Raw genomic sequence first — 19685 nt, 5'->3', positions numbered from 1 at the left:
CACTTGAGCACGGGATAATCTACTGCTCCAGTTCTTATGCTACTACAGTAGGATTTTAAACTGGGATCTTCCCTGGCATTGCTGCATATAAATGATTAACTTTATTCTTGCTTTCAGGCAAGAAGAGAATGTGATCCGTGACAGGAGACCATGGTATTCAGCTCACAGCAGTTTTTGTTCCTACTGCTGCTGTAGCTGAATTTTTCTCTGTGCACAAGTGTGTGGTAGCAATACTGTCTGCTTGCTGTGTGCAGGAGAGTCTGAAATGGTGTTGCTTAAAACTTCTGACAGTATATAGGCACGTGAGTTAGGAAGACTTTTATCCGATCTGTGCTAAAAATCACCTGCCTTAAGCCACTGACCCCTTTTCCCCCTCCTGCCTTGCACGTGATGAGGTGTGTGCTGGAGTTGGCAGATGGCTGGGGAGCAGACAGGTCCACAGAAGCATGCAAAGAAATCATGTTGCATCATTGCTAACCAGCTTATGCCAAGACTTGGATTTTCTTCTGCCTGTCACTACCCTGCCTACACTGGCTTCCCCATCACCCCTTGGCTCGGCTGTTTTGTGACCTACCTCCTGGAACAATCTTGGAGATGTTTTTTCCTTCCTCTGTCCTAGCTCTCTCTAGTTGATTAATTTAATAGATACCACCCATGGTACAGTGTTGGATTCGTATATAGACACACTACTGTGACAGAGATTTGTTTGTTTAATTAGAGAAATACTTTTATTTCTGCTGTAGGCTCGTGCTTCTTTTAGCCTCCTTTCCTTGGCTCTGCTCAAAGAGAATTTTTTTTTTGTTCTGTTGAATTAGAACAGATCTCCCCAAGATGGGACATTATAAAGACTAAAATGGACTGAAGAAGGAACAAGTAGTTTAACTGTGTCACTTGTGCACCATAGGCTGTTTGTTATCACTTAGTGATAACCCCTAACACTTACATACAGTGCAGTGCTGCTTGGCTCCCTGTGCTGGCGTACTCTGTTTCCTACATGGGAACAGGTCTCATCTGTATGATGTTAGTACCACGCATGGCAAAAGCCTGCTCTGGGTGCCCAGGCAGGTCAAGTCGGGTGCCAGGAGACAAACAGCTGCTTCTTCACCAGGCCCAAATATGGTATGGAGCAGAGAAATGCTCCACTTGCAGAAAGCTTGTGGTGTTGGGGCAGTACCTCATTGGCTTGATACTTTGGTCACAGAATGGTTTGGGTTGGAAGGGACCTTAAAGACCATCTAGTTCCAAACCCCTGTCATGGCAGTTACACCTTCCACTAGCCCAGGTGGCTCACAGCCCTGTCCAACCTGGCCTGGAACACTGCCAGGGAGGGGGCAGCCACAGCTTCCCGGGGCAACCTGTGCCAGGGCCTCACCACCCTCACAGGAAAGAATTTATTCCTTATATCTAATGTAAATTTACCCTCTTTCAGTTTAAAACCATTACCCCTGATCCTATCACTACACCCCCTGATGAAGAGTCCCTCCCCATATTTCCTGTAGCCCCCTTTAAGCACTGGAAGCCACTATAAGGTCTCCTCCAGGCTGAGCATCCCCAACTCTCAGCCTGCCTTCACAAGGAAGGTGCTCCACCACGCTCATCGTTGTGGCCTCCTCTGAAGTCACCTCAGTAGGTCTATGTCCTCCTTATAGTCATGTCTGCCTGAGCAGCAGGGAGGGATGGGGCATAAGGGTGCAGCCCATAGCTGCTTGCTCGAGGAAGAAAGTCTCAGTACAACTGGTGTCAGAGTATGCACGTGGATTTCAAGTGTTGACCTGAATCCAGACTAGTTTTTAGAAATTAATAGGTTAAAGCATAGCGTAAGTTTGTTAAGCTCTTGTGGGGATTTGGAATTTCCCAGTGTGATCTCCACTGGCACCAAGGGACAAAGGAGATAAGGATATTAGAGCCCAAGTTTTCAGCACAAGCCTTGTCTTAAGTACTGATTCAAAATACAGCTTTACTTGTCAAGCTGTGAAATGCAAAGTATATCCACATGTCTCAAACTTATTTGTTTGAAGGACAAGACAAATACTACCACTTAAAAAGCTCCATATTAGTTTTCATCCTTCCTCAGGTTTACTGAAATGTTCTTATATTTAATATTGTTTATGGCAACATTTTAATGTTGCCAGGCAAGAAGACTCTTTGGCCAGGTCTCTTCATAGAGTAGGAATTTACAGGAGGGTTATAAGGCTCATTGGGGCTAATCCCTGCTAGCATTATGCATCATCTGACAGTTGCCAAGGAGACAAGGATAATCTGTGAGACAAGATATGTGAGAAGGGTATTTATGGACATTAGCCTAATGATGCTGGTGGAATGCATCAAAAAGTGATTATTTGAGTGCTTCTGATGTACCGCTTCTTCTGTGGTGAATATGGGAGACTGTTGGTACACAAGTAAAACATTTCCCTGTGATATTAAAGCAGCAGCAACTTGGTCTTGATGTTTCCAATTTATCCTGTAGTGGCCTCATCCACTGTTGCACAAAGGGGCAGACAAGGCTTTTGTGGTGTTGCGAGATGGCTGCCCATCTGTCTGTACTTTGCGGCATCAGCAGACTGTGTAAGTATAAACAAGCCATTTCAGTCTGTAGTGCTGACACAGGCTTAATGAAAACTGTCCGCTTCACGTGCTTGAAATACTATCAGGTGCCTCTTGCAAATGTCTCTTATGCCATGTGAGGGGAAGGAAGAGTGAATATAGGCATCGATGCGTTTGTGCTTTGTCAATGGCTTTCCAGCATAACCAACTGTTTCCTCTTTCCCTGTTCCCAGGGTGAGCCCCATTGCACCATGGCCAGCTGCCTCCGGGTGCTTATGTCACATTCCCTGGGAAGGGTTAACATCACAGACCACTTGGTATGTGGGTCTGAAGAGGCATTTTGGTTAATCTGGCCATTTTCTGTGACTTGGGGTGGTTTATAGCTCTGCTTAGGGAGATTAAAAGAAGCAGGAGAGCTGATATCTTCATTTGAATAAATTCATGCTTGGGAAGGCTTCTGAATCATCTGTTTTACACATCAAAATATTTTCTTGGCAATGTGCTTCCTGGCCATGAGAAGGGGCAGAGCCAGTGTCTGGAACCAGGAGCACTAAAGCTGTGTGGTCTGGAACCGTCCCACACTGGGCAAATCTTCCTTCCCTGTGTCGAGGTGAGGCAGTGACCTGTCCTGAAGGGAGAAAGGCTGCCCGTCTCCTTCCCTCTCCCCCAGCTTGGCCATTTTAGTCTGTGGTACTCTCTCTTGATGAAGGATTAGGAAGGATGGGAAAACAGAATTTCCCAAGTTTTGAAAGCCTGATGCAAATGACTTCTTTGAAAGGAAGGAGCTGCTAAGCGCCAGCCTGAAGCTGATGGGCTGTGTCTTGTGATGCCAGAGTTAATCTTGGTAAGCAGCTCTGAGCTGCTGGGTTGGATAATGCTGGGAATGGAGGCGGCCTCTTTAAATGAAGTAAATCAACCTGTTAATCTGCTGTAGGTGGGTTTTGAGGAGTTGTTTTAGATTGTAGCCACCAATTTGTACAATCTCAGTAGAGGTTACTGCAGTGGCACCTGCCTCCCCTTCAAGGGGTTTAAAGTAAAACTGTGCCTGGCCTGTCTGTTCCAGCCAGTCAACAAAATCACTTGTGAGCAATGTTTCTGCCTGCCTCCAGTCCTGCTCTTATATGGCACCATTTTCTATTTGCTCGTTTTGGGGTCTGTGTCCAGCATGGGCACCATGTGAAGGCAGGGTGCTGCCTAGGAGATCTTGAGATGCTTGTGTTTACTTAGCTCTAAAAGGTCCAGTGATATACAATTGCAACTGGCAGGAAAAAAAAAAGCTGTTCCCGAGTGTGTATTTTATTTTTCCACCTCTCCCTCTGGGCTGAGCTCATTCCTCCATGCTGTGAAAACAAGCCAGATGAGCCTGAGCAAGTTGAATAGTGTTTTTTTGGGCTGTCTTGCCTAGACTGAGATGAATATGGGGTAGCTCAGCAGATCTGGGGGTAGTGGTTTCTTGCAGCAGAGGCTGGTGAAGCAGCCTGAGACTGGGAGATATCTCCTTGTCTGCAGCTCTGCAGGGTGAGGGCCTGGGCCCATGGCACCAGTGCTTCAGGCACAGAAAGGCCCCAGGATGAAGTAGTATTAATGAAATCACCAATATCGTAAGCATTTGCCTTGAGCTCTTAAAGGTCTGAATATTTATTAGTCTTCACTAAGATGTCTGGTCCCTTGTGCTAAGGTGGAGAGGGAAATGAAAAGTAAGAAGCACAACATTTAGGAAGAATTTGTGCACAAAGTGAAATACAACATCCAGTAAAGCCTAGGGAAATAAATCTCTCTGGAATAGAAGCAAAACCTACAGAAATAATTTGAGTTAGCAAATACCTGCACAACTTCATAGCTGATCAATAGATGTTATTTGATAAATATCACACTTCTAAATTCTACGAACAATCTGTTTTGAACAAACATGGTCAATTTTGGGCTTTCTCATTTGGCTTAATCTAAACATAAACCTGCTGGAAAGCGTGACTCCTCGGTATCTGAGTCTGTTCAAGGGCTCACGTTCAAGTAAGGGTTGGAACCTACCTCTGGACAGTCCCCTGTTTACATTTGCTTTCACCCTTCAGTTACTTTATGCCCATGTAGAGGAAAACGCAACTCTGTTCCAAAGCCTTAGAGATCACTTATTTCTTGTGAGTATTCCTTCAGGCTTCTCTGCCTCTTTGCTTCAATATTCATAAATAGCAAGAAGACTTGACCTGATGTTACTTAAAGTCTTGCCTGCATAAAGAGAAACCACAGAAGGCCTCTTTCAAACTTAACTTTGCCTAGTTCGTCTCATGCCAAGGCAAAAATTGGCCAGGCCCTCCCTGACTGGTCATTTCCCAAAAGTTTCCTTTGATGGAGACCTTGTAGAATCTCTGGGCCATCTGTTCTACTCGGCTAACCTTACAGCTAGGATGGTTTTGCTTCACGTTCAGTCTAATTCTTATCCTGCAACTTTTACACATTGTCCTTTTTGTAAGGGACATAGAGAATAAATCTTTAACTCTTTCTGGGGTAGTACACTTTCAGTAAAGAACATAGCTCATGAAATTCCTAATCGACACTTTAAAGAATAAACCCACAAAAAATACCAATTAATCCCCATTCTGTCAGATAAAGGCTCAAACTGTCATGTGGTCTGCCTAGGTGGAGGGGAGACTTTTCCTTTACTAGGATCTGGTTTGTTGGCTTACAGACCATCATTGCCTAGTCTCTCGGTGCCTTAGTTTTCTGGTCTTGTAATAAAATCTATGCACAACACTTGCTAACCAAGTAAAGAAACAAAGGAGAACTCTAAGTACTTCTTCAAAAGGTCCCCTTCCGTTAAAACTTGTGGGTGTTTACTTGGTCCTGAAACACTTCACCTGCAAAAGCTACTGGGACTATGGATTTATTCTGTAAGAATAGAACCTCCCCTCTAGCAAGTCTTAAAGTTTGTACCTGCCTTGTGGCCCTGGTGTGAGCAACTAATCCACTGGTCTTGAGTTGCAGAAAATTTCAGTTTTCCTTGATCTGAGCTTGTAGGCAACCAAATACAATGGTGCTTTGTTCAACAAATAAACATGAGCAACTTATGCTATGTAGTTGCCAAATGGAATAGCTTTTGAAGAGCACCCGTGTTACTACAGAACTGTGCCAAGTCTGGAAGTGGATTCAGGAACAGACTTCCAAGGATGTAGAGAGCAAGGAAATCACAAGGCTAAATTTTTCCCTCTTGGTGTACTGAAAGTGGAGGCCAAGCTAACCTCAAAGGAACTGAGGGATAGCATGGTCTCATGTCAGCTTAAGGAACAAAACTGCAGAGACAACTATCAGCCTGAGGCTGGTGACAGCTTAAGCTTCAACTGACTTTTGAGATGTATCCAGGAGGGGAGAAAGACTGAGGAGCAAAAGGGAAGGTGGAAACAATGAAGGAAAAACTCGATAGTTTTGGTTTTTTTTTTAGGTCAGATGAACTGCTCTGTGGAACTAGTAAATGGTATTTAAAGGGCAGATTGAAGTGACCTGGATGCCTGAGGTACCCATATACCCTCAGATCTTGTAACTGTTCTGCGATAGCTCTACAGTTATTATGCATCTGCATTACTGTGCTAATAATCTTGGTAGAACTGTAACCTAGCTAAAACTATCCAAGTAATTCTTCCTCTTCAAAATGTTCTTTACATGTTTCAACATCAGAACCTTCCAGGGGAGAACCTTGAGGAGATGGTGAGACCAGTTCATGGAAATATTCCCAGCACTTCCGATCTTGGCAGTCCCCTGTCAGGCACTGATGGGGATCCTGTCTGTGAAGGGAATCTGGTGCAAATCTCTGCAACTACAGAACTGAGCTTCTACAGGAGGAGACCTAATGAAATTGCTAGGTATCTCCTGTATCTCCTCCAAATGAAATGTTCTCTTGACATACTTAGCAGTTGGTCTCATGCGGGTCACCCAATTTATGTACTAATCTGTGAGTTCTGTCCCATCTACGGTGGCATTTCCTATCCGCATGGCTGGTACTGCCAAGCATAAGCCAGCTCTGTATTGCATTGTGGCTTCCATCAGAAGTCAGCAAGAGAGTCTTGCTGATCCCAGATCTGTGCTCAAAATAAACTGGGTTTTGCAAAATGCCATTCTAAACAGAATGTTGATTAAGCTCTAGGCTGTTTTGCAAGGGGCTTCTATGATTTCATGGGTAATCAGAGCACCTAATACAGCTGGCAAAAACCCCTCAGTCTAGAAGAGACCTCCCTCTTGAGCTATTGTCTACTAAATTGCATTTAGAAAAAGCAATCTTACTTAAAAAAAAAGAGGAATTTAAAGACTTTCATTATAAGGTGTGCAAACTTTATAACCCAGAATGGCTCTTTAAAGATCAAATGCTCTTAATTGGGTTTTTCTTATGTAGATATTTGCAAAGACTTCAATCATGTTTAGTTCTGGTTCTAGCTCTAGCTAGTAATGCAGTGGCTGGATGCAAACACCTTCTGTGTCCTACTTTCTCAAATCTCCTGGAGGAAGTGTTTACAGCAAGTGTGAATAAGCAGAAATATTTTGAAAAAATCTCTTCTGCCCACGTATTCCTACCCCTGAGCTACTGCATAATAAAACAATTCCTATAAACATAAAGACCTGGACCCAAACAGAATAGCCACTTGAAATTTTTAGTGCAGGGCAAGAGGGGAGGAAGGGACTCATTCTCATTTTGATCTCCTCACGCCAGAACAAGTTCAACTTCAGTTTTATGTTGGATTGCTGCTTTCAGATGTTCACAGCTTAGTGGTGCTGCTAATGTCTCAAGGCAGAAGCTTTGTGGAAACTTTTGAAATCTCTTCCAGAACCACTTGCTAGAGGTGAAAGCTGGGCTGTGAGCTGGGCTCAGCTGAAGTGTAGGGAAGAGCAGCGTATGGCTGACTACCGTACCACTTATTTGTCCTAGACAGTGCTCTGGATGCTCGCTCCCTGCTGCTGTGCTGCCCAGAGTGTGGGGACAGGAGGTCTGGGCTCGGGGCATGTCTCACGGGGCCAGTCTCTGCTGCTCCATCCAGGCACCACAAGCCTCTGAGGATGTGAGAAGAGCCATACACTGCTCGGAGGTCAAGTGCCTCTGGCAGATAATCGTTTCTGTTGTGCTGTGCTCCCTGAGCTGGACTCGCAGGGGAGATGTGTTGTGCCGAGCCCTGGCAGGGTCACCCTGGTGTGGACTGACTGACCTGCTCATAAGGGGTTATTTTTACCTAGGAAATAAAATGCTTCCTTTTCCCCCAGCAGACTCAGAAGCTTATTGTGGGTGGTGTGGACAACAGGCTGTCTTGCACTGGGAGATCTCTAGGGTGATTGCTGGGAAAAAATTACTCTGAACAGGGGAGGAAAGGGGGGGATGGGGGGGGGAATGAAGTGGTGGATGCTGGGGACACATTCCAGCAGCGAGTCAAGCCCATGGGGGTGGCAGACAGGCCTCTGCCACCTGCCCGCCTGCCTCGGACGTCACAAGTGCGTCTCCCTGCGTGTCTGCTGACTGTCATGGCATTACAAGCAGAGAAATCACAGCCGGTTGCCACAGCAACATCACCAGCTGGGACTGTGGTGTGCTGTCATCTAGCAACCAGCAAGGGGACCCTGGGGATAGCAGGGTACCTGCTCTACTGCCCTGGGAGAGGATGAGGGTCCCACCCAGACCCTGGGGCTGATGGATGCTGTTCTTTTTCCCATGAGCAAGGATTCCTGTAGTTTCACTGCTTTAATAGTAACGTTTTTTTACCTTAATAGTAATTTTTTAACTCTTTCCCTAGGGAGGGCTTTGCTACTGTTCAGTAGCAGCATGAGCCCATGTTTTATTCTGTGTACGGCTTTCTGCCTGTTCCTTCAGTGCTCATCAGTACATAAACCAAAGGATACAAGGGTAAAACTTGGGAAGACTCCACAGGAGTGCCTCCCCCCCCCATTCTTTGCTGAAATGACGACTTTGGTGTTTGCTGAATTTATGCCTTGGTGTCTGGATGGCCCTGTTCCAGTTAGCCACTGAAACTCTGGGTGTCCTAAAATGGGGTTAATGGGTGCTGCAGGTTTGGCCAGACACTTAGCAAAGGGTTGAGCCTTTCTTCTGCCTGTCTCCCTTCCCCTAGATGGATGGTGGGTGAGTACCACCATCAGCAGTGACCTCAAGATGTTTCTTCATTACCTTCTAGGGCACTGAATCATTTCATTGAAGGACTTTGCAGGCAAGAACAGACAGCTGCAGTCACGTCCTATATTTACAGCTTTAGCATAGAAAGCACTCTAGTCCTGATGTGGCATGAAGCTGAATTATTAACAAGTATTGTCTGCTAAGGGAGAAGTAGCTTGTGAGAAGGAGCCTTTCCTGCATGTGCAGTAATCAGTATTCACTGGGTGACTGAGGATCTGGTTACATGGTGCTGGCATCTGCTGATGCTCTAGAGTGACAGGGAGCTGGAGGGTACTTGATGTGGTTAATGGGAGGTTTGCTGGTTTCAGTGTTTAGCTCTGTCATGCGTTGGTACCTGCTTTCCTCTTGTCTCACCATGTGTAATGTGTGTGCCTTATGCCAGGCAAGAAACAATGCTGGAAGGGCTGTCTGCCTACCCCCCAGGAGTGAGCAGCCCTACTTAAGCTGCCATGAGAAGTAGGTATTTCAGCCCCTTCAACAGGAAGGGATGCTGCCTTTTCTTGTGCAATCCCCCCCTCCATTGAATTTAGACTGCTCAGAGGTGATACAGGTGATAGACTGCTCAAGGCTGGCTATGCAGGACACTACTGTGTAGTTCAGTAGGGAGTTCCTTACAGTAAGCTCCTCCTTACTGAATAGGTTCAGTAAACACTATGAGCCACAGCAAAGAGTTTTTCAGAAAAATAATTTGGTGTAGTGACTGATCTGCACCTTGAAATGAGGGGCTAGTCAAAGCAACTCTTCTTGAGCCTAGTTTCACTCAGGATCCTCTTCTGTTTAAGAATAACACCCCAAAGCAGTACTTAAATTCAGCCTGACTTACTTGTCCCTGTGCTAAGCACAGAGTTTCCCAATATACCCTGCTGGGTTATTGGAGACAACTTAATAAACAAGAAACATAAGGAGGCTTGTATTAAGCATCTGTACAGATAAAATAAGGAATTAAAGACACGCTATCTTATGGTGTAATAGCTACAGATCTCTGACTTAGCAAAAGCAGTGAATCTTGCCCAGCACACTTGTTCCATTAACTTTTTCCAGTGATAAGTCCGGATTTCTAAAAACTAACATTGTTCCTATGCTGATAGACTCAACAAACAACCATTCAGAAAAGTCTCTTCAAATCAATAATTGAGAACAGATCCACCTCCCTTGTAAGTGTGGCATTGACCACACAAGGATGTATTTAAAAGTGATATGGAAAGGAGAATATAATACGGTCAGCTCATTCTTGGATAAAAGCATGTTTCTCTCAAATCAAAGCCAGGCAGTGCCTTCCAGTCCTCTGAAGCTCTGCTGCATGTTACAGCGCAAAGTTAGAAACAAAACTCCTTCAACTGAAATATTACTGAAAGGAAGGTTTTGTGGCTAGCAAATAAAACCTTCTTTGGAGACTTGTGGGCTGGCTGATCATTTTCTTGCTGTACCGGAGGGATTGACTTGAAACACCTCATTCTTTGTAGCAGTACGTTGGCACTAGATGCTGAGTGAATATAAGAACTTGGTGATTGAGGGCCCCTCTGAGGGATGCTGTGGCAGCCGAGAGCTCCTCTCTAAACACAAAGAGCTATTTCAGCGGTGCAAGATGACACGCTTCTTCCTGCCGCTGAAAACAGATTTTCATTGCAAAAGCTACCTGAGCTTGACATTGTAAAATTACTTCCTTATGTTCTATGTACCATAAAAGAAGCCCAACTGAACTGGGAAGGATATATCCTTGCCCAAGCTACATGCAGCAAACAGCTACAGGAGCCCAGAGCTTGGTAGCAGGAAATGTGTGGGAAAGCCATCTGGTGAAGCCACTTAGAAACAGCGTGAAAGTCTTTTTTCATTCACTTCCTGACAAAGTAGTAATATGTTGCCTCATTATAGGAGAAGGGCTGCTTGTCATTATTATGTGCATTAGTAGCTCCTAGAAGTGCAAAGGTGGGGACAGGACTCTTGCTGTGTTAGGTGCTGTGGGCACATGTAAGAGAAGACCTTTCCCTATACCCACTCCCCCCAAATTTTACAACATAAAAGGACAGAAAGTATAGGATTTTTTTTTTCCACATGGGAAACTGAAACAGATGGGAGACTGAAGGAGCTGGAAACAGAACACGTAATAATTCCCAAGCCTCGACTTTCTCAGTAAAACTGTACTTTGACTCCTATATTTTATCTTGAAGCATTTATGGTGAGTGCTATGTACCTTGGCATACTGCTTGTAATGTGCTCTGCAGTTCTTCCAGGTAAAATCAGCATTTAGCTTGGTGTGGACAAACTGCTTAGAGTTACTACATGCTTTGCTGTGCTGAGGTAGGGGGAGGGAAATCAAATTAACATGCAGAAGGGATTTTAATCATCACTTAGCAAATTAAAAAATAAGGTTACTGTGGAGATCTTAAACTTGATCTTTGGCATCTGAATCATGTCTTTCACTATGAGCTCTCAGTCCAGCCCACCTAATTTCCCCATGGTTTAATACTGCTATAACCCCGGGCAGTATCTCCGTTCTGCTAAAAGCAGAGAACCATGCCAAAGGCTGTATTTCAAGAGGAGGCTAAGTTCCTTATAGCCTACTTACTATTATTAGATATTTAAAGTTCTCCTATATCATCATCTCATCTGAAGACCTCAAATCATTTTTCAGACCTTATTTTAGCCTCTTGGTGACTCTGAGACAAGTCATCCCCATTTTTAAGACTGGAACAGACTTAAAATCACTATCCTTGAGTTTTCCTTATTGGTCTTTGCCAGAATTGAGGATGGATTTTTTCAGTCCCATGCTTTAATTGCAAGAGAGAGCTTTCCAGGTCCTTTTGCTATCCTTGTGTGGGTGTGCAGGACTGCATGCTTGGTTGGTTAGCATTTGTGCCAGGTTTAGACTGGAAAAAAAGTATGTGCCTGGGTTGGCCTTTCATCTCTGGGGAAGCCAGGGTTAAAAAATTGTCCTAAAGCTTAATTAGTTGGTGAAAGAATATCACAGCAGCAGGAAGGAGGAGGGGTAGGATGAAGGAGATGGTGGATGCTGCCCTGCTTTGAGATAAAAGGGGCTGAAGCCCAGGGACCCTGGAGAAGCAAGCAGGACCATGTGTGCTGGTAGCTGGTGAGGCTGAGGCTGTCATTTCACATATACAGCCTAGTGCCAGGGGAATACCTTCCCCAGGAGAGAGATGCTCATGTGTTGTGAAATTGGGCCATGAGGTGTTAATTGCTAAAAACTGTAGAAATTCAAATTTAAAGAGCTAGTACCTATTAGTGTAGAATGGCTCATACCAGAGAGCAACCTGTCTTTGTCCTGTGAGCGAAGCCAGAGTCGAGGCCCTGAATAAAGCTTTCACTGCCTTATCACAGACTTCTCATAACCCTCTCCTCCCAAACAACCCACTGTGACACACAATGCAGGTGCAAAATGTAGAACCAGAAACACAAGGAAGATACCAGCAACACCTCAAAGTTCACAGAAGCTGTAACACCACTTCTCTGTAGAGTTTTTCCTCTCCCAGCACTCAATTCATGATCCCTAGCAAGAGTCCAGCCTATGCAATACAGCTGTAGGCAAGCACATCCATACAGCTGTATTTGTCCGTTTTATTTATTGAAAGCCCAAGTAGTTACAGGAGCCAGACCTATGTGGGTGCAGGGTTTAACCACTACTACTGCCCCCAAGTATTACAGGCATAACCTCTTCAGAATAAGATACCAGACAAATAAGACTGCAGCTGAACTATGAAACAGCAAATGTGGAATACTAAGCACCCAGTAATCAAGTGATAATATAACACTGAGATTTTAAAAAGCCTCAACCAAAGCCCTGGGTGAAATGACAACAGACCACTCCCAACTCTTTTTCAATTTGCCCAGATTCTCATGACTCTAGGAAGAGTGTTTACACCTTTGCTACATCCATTGCTATATTTGTGTTAGTAGCAAGTTTTGGCCAGGTGACAAACTCGATGAGCACTGAATCGTGCCTTGGCAAGCATAAGCTGTCTCTATCAGTCTGCATCATCTGTGTTGGAGAAAAACAGTCGTCTTCTCCAAGCTGGGAGCCGGGGTGGACTGGAGCAGTGAGGGCAGCACCAAGATCAACTTTTACCCAGGATGTGACAGTTCTGAAGTGGACAGATGAAGCCTATTTCTGACAGTAATGGAGTTAAGGGAACAAAACCTATGCTTGGACCTACCATGCTGGTAGACCTAACCCGGTGGTTCCTTTGCACGTGGTTAAGCTGAGCAGCTCTGTGCATCTGGGCTGCGAGAGGCTCCTCTAGCACAAGTGTCATGTGAGGATAATCCCATGCGGTTTAAAGCCCAAAGCAAGCTGTCTGGTTTTTCTCTCATACCTCCTAGACTGGTATTTCACTTTGTGCTTATGCTGGGACCATTACAAATCTTACATTTCCCATGATGTATGCATGATGGAAGTCATGCACACAGAGAAAATGACTGAGGGTCACCAAATCTGATGGGAGCCGAGTTCTTAGCCCTGGATAAGAAACCTGGCACAACACAGGAGCTCTGTAAGGGCTTGAGTGGAATCTCTCATCCATGTTGTATATGAAATACGCTCTGTTCAGAGAAGAGGTGAAAGATCTTCACTAGCTCATCTGCTACACTTGGGAGATACTGCTTTAAAAACACAGATAAATTTAGCAGTGTTCCTGAGTTAAGGAACTTGGAGATTTTTGGGTTTTGTTTTGGTTTTTTTAAAGCCAGTTAAAAAATCCAAACCCACAGACGAAGTATCCTTTTATTACTCAACAAGAAAATCTATAGCAGAGTGAGGAATGATTTCCTCAAGTGCCGGTAGAGTGTTATACCCAAGACCTGCTCTTCTCACCCCCAGAGGCACAGGAAAACTTCGTAGAGTGAGTGGAGAGACCTGTACTCTTGGCCCATTTCAGAGTCTTGTGGTTCTAGTGCTGTGGTTGAAGTTTTGACCCTCTGTTAGGTGATCCCTGTGTCAGCCCCAGAGACTCACCTCTGACAGAATCTAGTCTGAAATGTGCTCTTAACAACGTTAGATGGGCCTCTTCAGCATGAGTCTGTGGTGTGTGTTTTTGTTCTGTGCTATTTTGGGGATAAGCAATGGGTGAAAATAAAATGCTTTCATCTTCTGGAGTAACTGTGTTCTTGGGCACTAAAATTATGGCTTGTACTAACTGTACAGTAGGGAGAAAAAACCCAAGTTCTTAATTCTAAAAACAGGTTAACTTCTGGGAGAGGAGGCAGAAACTTAAGTCTTTTGCTGTCAGAAAGAAACCCGTGCTGGAAGTATTCAGTCAATTAGGCTCATTTGTAGCAGCCTCACTATAAATCCCCTTTCATTCAGAGGCAAGTTAAGCTCTTTGCTGAAACATGCCATTCCAAGGAATTTCAGCAGGTTCTCACACGTTTAACCATGGCAAAGTTATCTGCAGGGGCACAACATCTTATAATGAGATGGTATGTTCAGTTCTACATTATAGCCAATGTATGTCCAAAAAAGGAGGGCAGCGAAAAGCCTTTCACCTCGCTGTCACAGGTTAGCCTTTTTCTTGTGTGCTACGTTTGCTCAGCCTATTTGTAAATTAGAAACAGATTTTTCTAAATCGGTTTTAGATACAAAAACAGTTGAGGGAGATATCTATGCAGTGAACAACCACTCAACCCAGAAACATAACTGTTTTGCCAATGAAATGCAGCATTCCTTAAGGCGTAAAATTCAGGTTAAAGGCAGCATGTTTTATAGGGACATCAGTGTAATCTGACCAGGTGCAGAACCATTTTTTTTTTTTTCCAGAAAGAGGAAGCTTTCCTGCTTATTTGCCTGATGGGTTGTTTATTGCAGAGCTGCGAGCCTTTCCCGTGACCGAGGCGGCTGGGTGCCTGCCCTCACCGTGCCGCGGTGACTCACCCTGCTGAGCTGGTCCAGGAGTCTTTGGTTCTGTTCGGAGAGTTCCTGGACGGCCCGTGTCTTCTCGCGGTCGGCTTCACGCAGGTGAACCTGCTGCCTCTCCAGCTCGTCCTGCAGCTGCTTCACGTCGCTTTCCAGCTCAGACACCCTTCCTTCCCATTCTCCTTCTTTGTTCTCAAATCGCCTCCTTAGTTCGTGTTTCTCTTGTTCTAGGTGCTAGATAACAGTGGGGAGAAGAGGTCAGGAAGAGAGGGAAAAAGTGAACTCTGCATTCTTCTCCTCCTCTGTGCTTGGGGTTGAAACATTATGGGCAGGAAAAGAGAATGGTACTACAGTGTGGCAATCCCATGTCAGGGCAGGTCCCTGGCACTAAACTTGGCTTTCCATTTTCAGCAATTGGCCTGTCCTTGGCCTTTGGAGATCAGCACATTGAATTTTTACTGAAATAACTGCCAAGAGTAAAGCAGGCTGCATGTCAATAGGCAGAATATATAGGTCAAGCAGGCCAATTGATTCAGCAGAGCCTAGCTTAACTCCAAAGCAATATTTGAGTGGGCAGTGGCAGTGGGCAAATTCTTTTTAAAATTGCCTTTATGGTCAAAACTACACAAACAGTATCCTTACTGCTGATGAGGAATCTAGATGAGGCATCTTTCTTGTCATATGGGGCTTATGAACAACAGTTGAATCATCTATCCATTTGCTCCTTCTATTCCTGACCTAATTAGTTGTCTGGTAGTTTGATAGTGCACAGTAACTCCATTGTTTGATGCAGCCTGCTCCAGAATGGCAATGGGCGCAATGAAGTAGTTTCTGTAGATATTACATTCATGCCCATTCTGGGTTGCAGGTTTTTTAGAAACTACTCTGAGTTCTGAAGACTGCTTTGCTTAGGACTGGCTGGAAAATGAGGGGCAGCATGAATCTAGTGGAACTTTTGCATGTTTTAAAAGGCTCAGTTAAATGAGGCCTTGACTAAAACAGAGCTGCAAATCAGGTCAAACCAGATATATGTTGTGCCCATTTGAAAGAATCCCCACTCTGAAACTCCGAGCTTGAATTTCCCCTGGTGACTGAAGCCATGTGCGCACTTTCACAACAGTCACAGACTGGGGCCATGGGTATGTCCCAGGATTAACAGGGAAACCAGAAGAGCAGGAGCCCTCTCCTTGTTCGTTGTCCTCTGTCCCCCAGAATAACCTGCTGCTACTCTCTGTCAGATTCACCAGCCTTTAGGAATGTGTCTTAGCAAAGAACAGAAACCCACTGGGCCCAGCACTGGCAGCACTCTCCCATTTTTTTCCAGTGTCTCATCCATCCCCCTGTGAGCAATCCCTGTGGCACTTATGATAGGAGGGGAAATAAACCTGCTACGAGGAAAAGAAAATTGCACTGCATTTATGTGAAGTGGCTTTTTATTGCTTTTTAGAAACACAGGCTGTGAGGTGGCTCTTTCCCCTGGGTGCCTACTGCTGATGACACACAGCCTCCCTTGCAGGATCTCTGCCACCTTCCCAAGCAGGTCTGAATGTCAATGCTCTCCACTTGTCCAGCAGCCCTCTGGCCTGCATTATCACTCATTTTCCACCTCTTGCTCTGCAGAAGATGCATGTTTTCTCTTTCTCAATCTTATTTCCAAATCCTTTCCTATGCTTCTTCCAGCACAGTGTAGCAGCACCCTGCTTGTGTCCTTCCAAATCCCTCTGCAGATTCAGGACTTTCAGGAAAACCCTCAAATGTAAGGGAAAGCTGGTTAAAAACAGTGGCCCAATGCAAAAGTACTTCCCTGTGTTTCAGACACTAAAAGAGTGAGCAGCTCTTGCAAATGAGAGAGCTAAGTATTATTATAATTATTTCTAATGCAATAGGTAGGCATGAGATCCCAGCACCAGGTCCATGAAAACTATTGCAAAGAAATCTTATTTGTAGCCTAAGTGTGGCTGAGGCAGCCACAATTTCACTTTTAGTGGCACACTGGAAATGCTGTCTTTTATAGCTCTGTCTCCTTCACTGCTAGGCAACGTTTGGAAAGATCCAGGGCCTTCTCTAAATGGAAGATGAAACTTCAGCTTGCTGAGGAGCAGCACTGCAGCTGAAGTTCCCCAGACATAGTCAAATGTGATTTAGAAGCCACCAATAAGCCTTGTCAATCATTTAAAAACCACCTTAGTCCTTTACTGCAAAAGAAAATCCATGCTACATACAGTTCCAAAAACCAGCCATCACAAAGGCTGGAGTTAGGGGGTGGCAAAGAATATCAGGTTTATTCTGTTGTGATGGAGAGAGCAGAACAGTGCAGTGGGGCACAGAGAGGCTGTTGCAAAGAGGGAGGATAAACAGGTGGGACATGCTGACCGATTCCTCCTGCCTCCTCCTCCCCCAGCAGCCGTCTTCCCTCACCTGCCCTTACCCCAGCACCTGCATAGCTGCAGATCTGGATAGGGTTTTTTTTGCATGTAGTGATGACAGGGAAAACTGCTTTCTTCGGTAGGGGCATTTCTTGTTTTCTGGGTGTCTGTCAATCCACTAGGTGCTCACTGATTTTTACACAGAACTGCTTTCTAGAAGATGTTTTCTTCTAAAAACAGCTTCTCTTCAACTTAAATGAACTGGGCTGGTCCTCATTTAAAGAGATGGCAGCAAAGGGGAGTTTCCCAGCTGATAAAGATGGTTCATACCGTAAAATTCTTGGACACAGCAAGCTTCTCTGTGTCAGAGGAATAGAGGTATTAGCTGTTTTAATCCCTTACAGAGGATAAAACTGACTAGGATCACATATCAGAATTTATTACAGGACTTCAATTCCATGATTAGAAATGAATTTGAATTCAGGCCGTGAAGTGAAACAGTTGCCAGAGTAGGTTTATGGCAGGAATGCTGCACTTCAGTAATGGACCCACAAAGCTACAACATATTTAGTCTTGAGGCAAAGCACCAGAGGAGCAGGCCAGCATATTGGCTGTTGGGAAATGGAGAGGCTTCACTGAGCTCTTGTAACCAACTTTGAACCAATAACTGGGGGAAAAATCTCTCCTCCTAAACACTACTTAAACATCACTACATCAGGTGCAACTGTCACCAAGGATCTCATCTGAGACTTTGCTTCTGGTCATCATCAAAAAGTTCTCAGCACAGGGAAGAAGGTAACAAGATGTGGGTCCTTCCTCCCTGCTCCTCCAAAACTGAAAAGCTTACTGTGAAATTTTGTTCACTTCAGTGGCAACAGGAGGAGGCCAACATTTAATCTGCAGAGGTTAGGATTACCAGGCTTGTGTTGTAGAAGATTAATTTTCAAGCTTGATTTTTGTGTGTGTGTGAAGGAGCACTGTCTTAGATCTGCCAAACCCAGCGGAAAAAATGTGACCCTTAAGCAGACAACACTAACTCCTATCAGATGGGTAGCCTGAAAAATAGCAATCAGTTATTCAGCTGGAAAGTTAGAGCAATAGTAATGGGATGAAAAGATGTAAACAATTGATTGTGTTTACCATCCCTTCATTCACTTCTGAATGGGCCCATAAGAGCAGAGGTATACATTTGAGGGATGTTATTTAAAGTACTACAGAGTCATAGTTTTCCCCCTCTCCTTTTCATCTTTGCATTTTGCAAACAGTGAGTGGTGTTTGGGACTCCCGAACTCCCTAACCGGCAGCTGAGTACCTAAACTTGTGCATTTTTCCTTTAACGGTAAGAAAGGTTCTACTCCAACTCATCAGGAAAACCACGTCAGCATGCTACATACGTCTCTTCTTGCTTAGAGATCAACCTGAAAACATGAGCTCTGGCAAATTTTAACACTCTGGGAAAATCTAATCTGACCAGTAGTGCCAGTAAACAACAATCTGAGCAAATGTCACCTTCACTATTGTTTCTACCAGAATAGTAAATGCAGAGAGATTTCTCTGCAAAGAGGAAGGGATCAGCTAGTGTGAAGTGCTAAATTTCATAATAGAGAGGAGTTTTGTCAGGGTAACAAAGGGTGTACAGTAATTTCACAAATCCTCTTGAACTTGAGAGATGTAGGTCCATGAGGAAGGAGCACAGGGATATGCAGGACTGTGCGGAAGGAATTGGTGTAGGACTGGGACTTGAAATTTGAATGTTAATCCAGCACTATTCAAACTCTCTACAGAAAGGTGAGAGGCTTTTTCTCAGCCTTCTAAGCAGTATTACTTGCTGGGAGAATTAAGATTTCAAGAGGAACTCAGAAAAATAATGGGGGTAATAGTGGCTCTCTGACGTAGTTGAGCAAGAGAGTTGTTGCAAGAGAAGCTGCCTGCACGAGTCTTTTTCTTTGCAATAGCTCTATTTCATCCTTAAAAATCAATAAATAGCACAATTCACTGAGTTGCTGGCAAACAGCTCTCTCCAGATACCTGTAGGTATTTTTCAGAGCAACCAGCTAAGAGAGACGTATCATTGGGGCTTATCTCCTGCCATGCCTAATGCCTTAGCTGCTGCAGCTCAAGCGTAAGGGTTACATATGCTCTGTAGCTCAGTACCTGACGTATAAATTTAACTTCCGAGGCATTTCCGTGACGAGGTGAGGCGAGCAGGGCGCACATCTCCTCGCCCAGGTGGTACCCGGGTCCTGGGGCAAACCAGCGCCGGCTCGCAGCAAGGTGCTGCCGCCCGTCCCCGGGCCCATACGGCAGCTGGAGCCGGCGGGGGGGAAGAGCAGCAGATTTGCCCCCCCCCAGGCCTAAGAGGGTTTTCTTAGACCCTTTCTTCCCCATGGCGCCCAGGGGGGGGGTTCCTGGGCTGCCCGGCAGGGCCCGTGCCCGCCTGCCGCCCCCGGGATTTGCCGGGGAAGGGGCCGCTTTCCGCGGGGAGAGACCGCGGGGCTGCCGGGGGCCGCGGCCCTGAGCGGGGGCCCCTGCGGAGCGCTGCGGGCCGCGGGAGGGAGGAGGGAGGGAGGGAAGGAGGGAGGAGGGCGGCGGGGCCTCACCTCCAGCTTGTCGGTGAGCTCCTTGTGCATCCTCTCGTACTGGCGGCTCATGTCCTGGTTGCGCTCCAGCAGCGCCTTGCCCAGCCGCGCCGCCAGCACCAGGTCCTTCTCCTTCTGCCGGATCAGCGAGAGCAGCTCGGGGTCGCGGGCGGCGG

At 45.4% G+C, this 19685-nt stretch overlaps 1 protein-coding gene across 1 annotated transcript in view; it reads right to left on the bottom strand.

The window, feature by feature from the left end:
• The window catches only part of BICDL1 (BICD family like cargo adaptor 1), a gene marked incomplete at its 5' end in the record, with an annotated part of 53639 nt that extends 33959 nt beyond the window's left edge, over positions 1-19680 (bottom strand). Inside the window, 2 exons of the mRNA XM_026859915.1 lie at positions 14583-14798; positions 19531-19680. Coding sequence (XP_026715716.1) covers positions 14583-14798; positions 19531-19680 — 366 coding nt within the window. The remainder of the gene's footprint in view (positions 1-14582; positions 14799-19530) is intronic.
• Positions 19681-19685: the final 5 nt, after the last annotated feature.

Source organism: Athene cunicularia, assembly GCF_003259725.1.
Source record: "Athene cunicularia isolate RWA chromosome 15 unlocalized genomic scaffold, athCun1 chr15_part1, whole genome shotgun sequence".
Classification (NCBI taxonomy): domain Eukaryota; kingdom Metazoa; phylum Chordata; class Aves; order Strigiformes; family Strigidae; genus Athene; species Athene cunicularia.
Note: the sequence above shows the minus strand (reverse complement) of the source record. Positions and strands in the feature narration are given on the sequence as shown.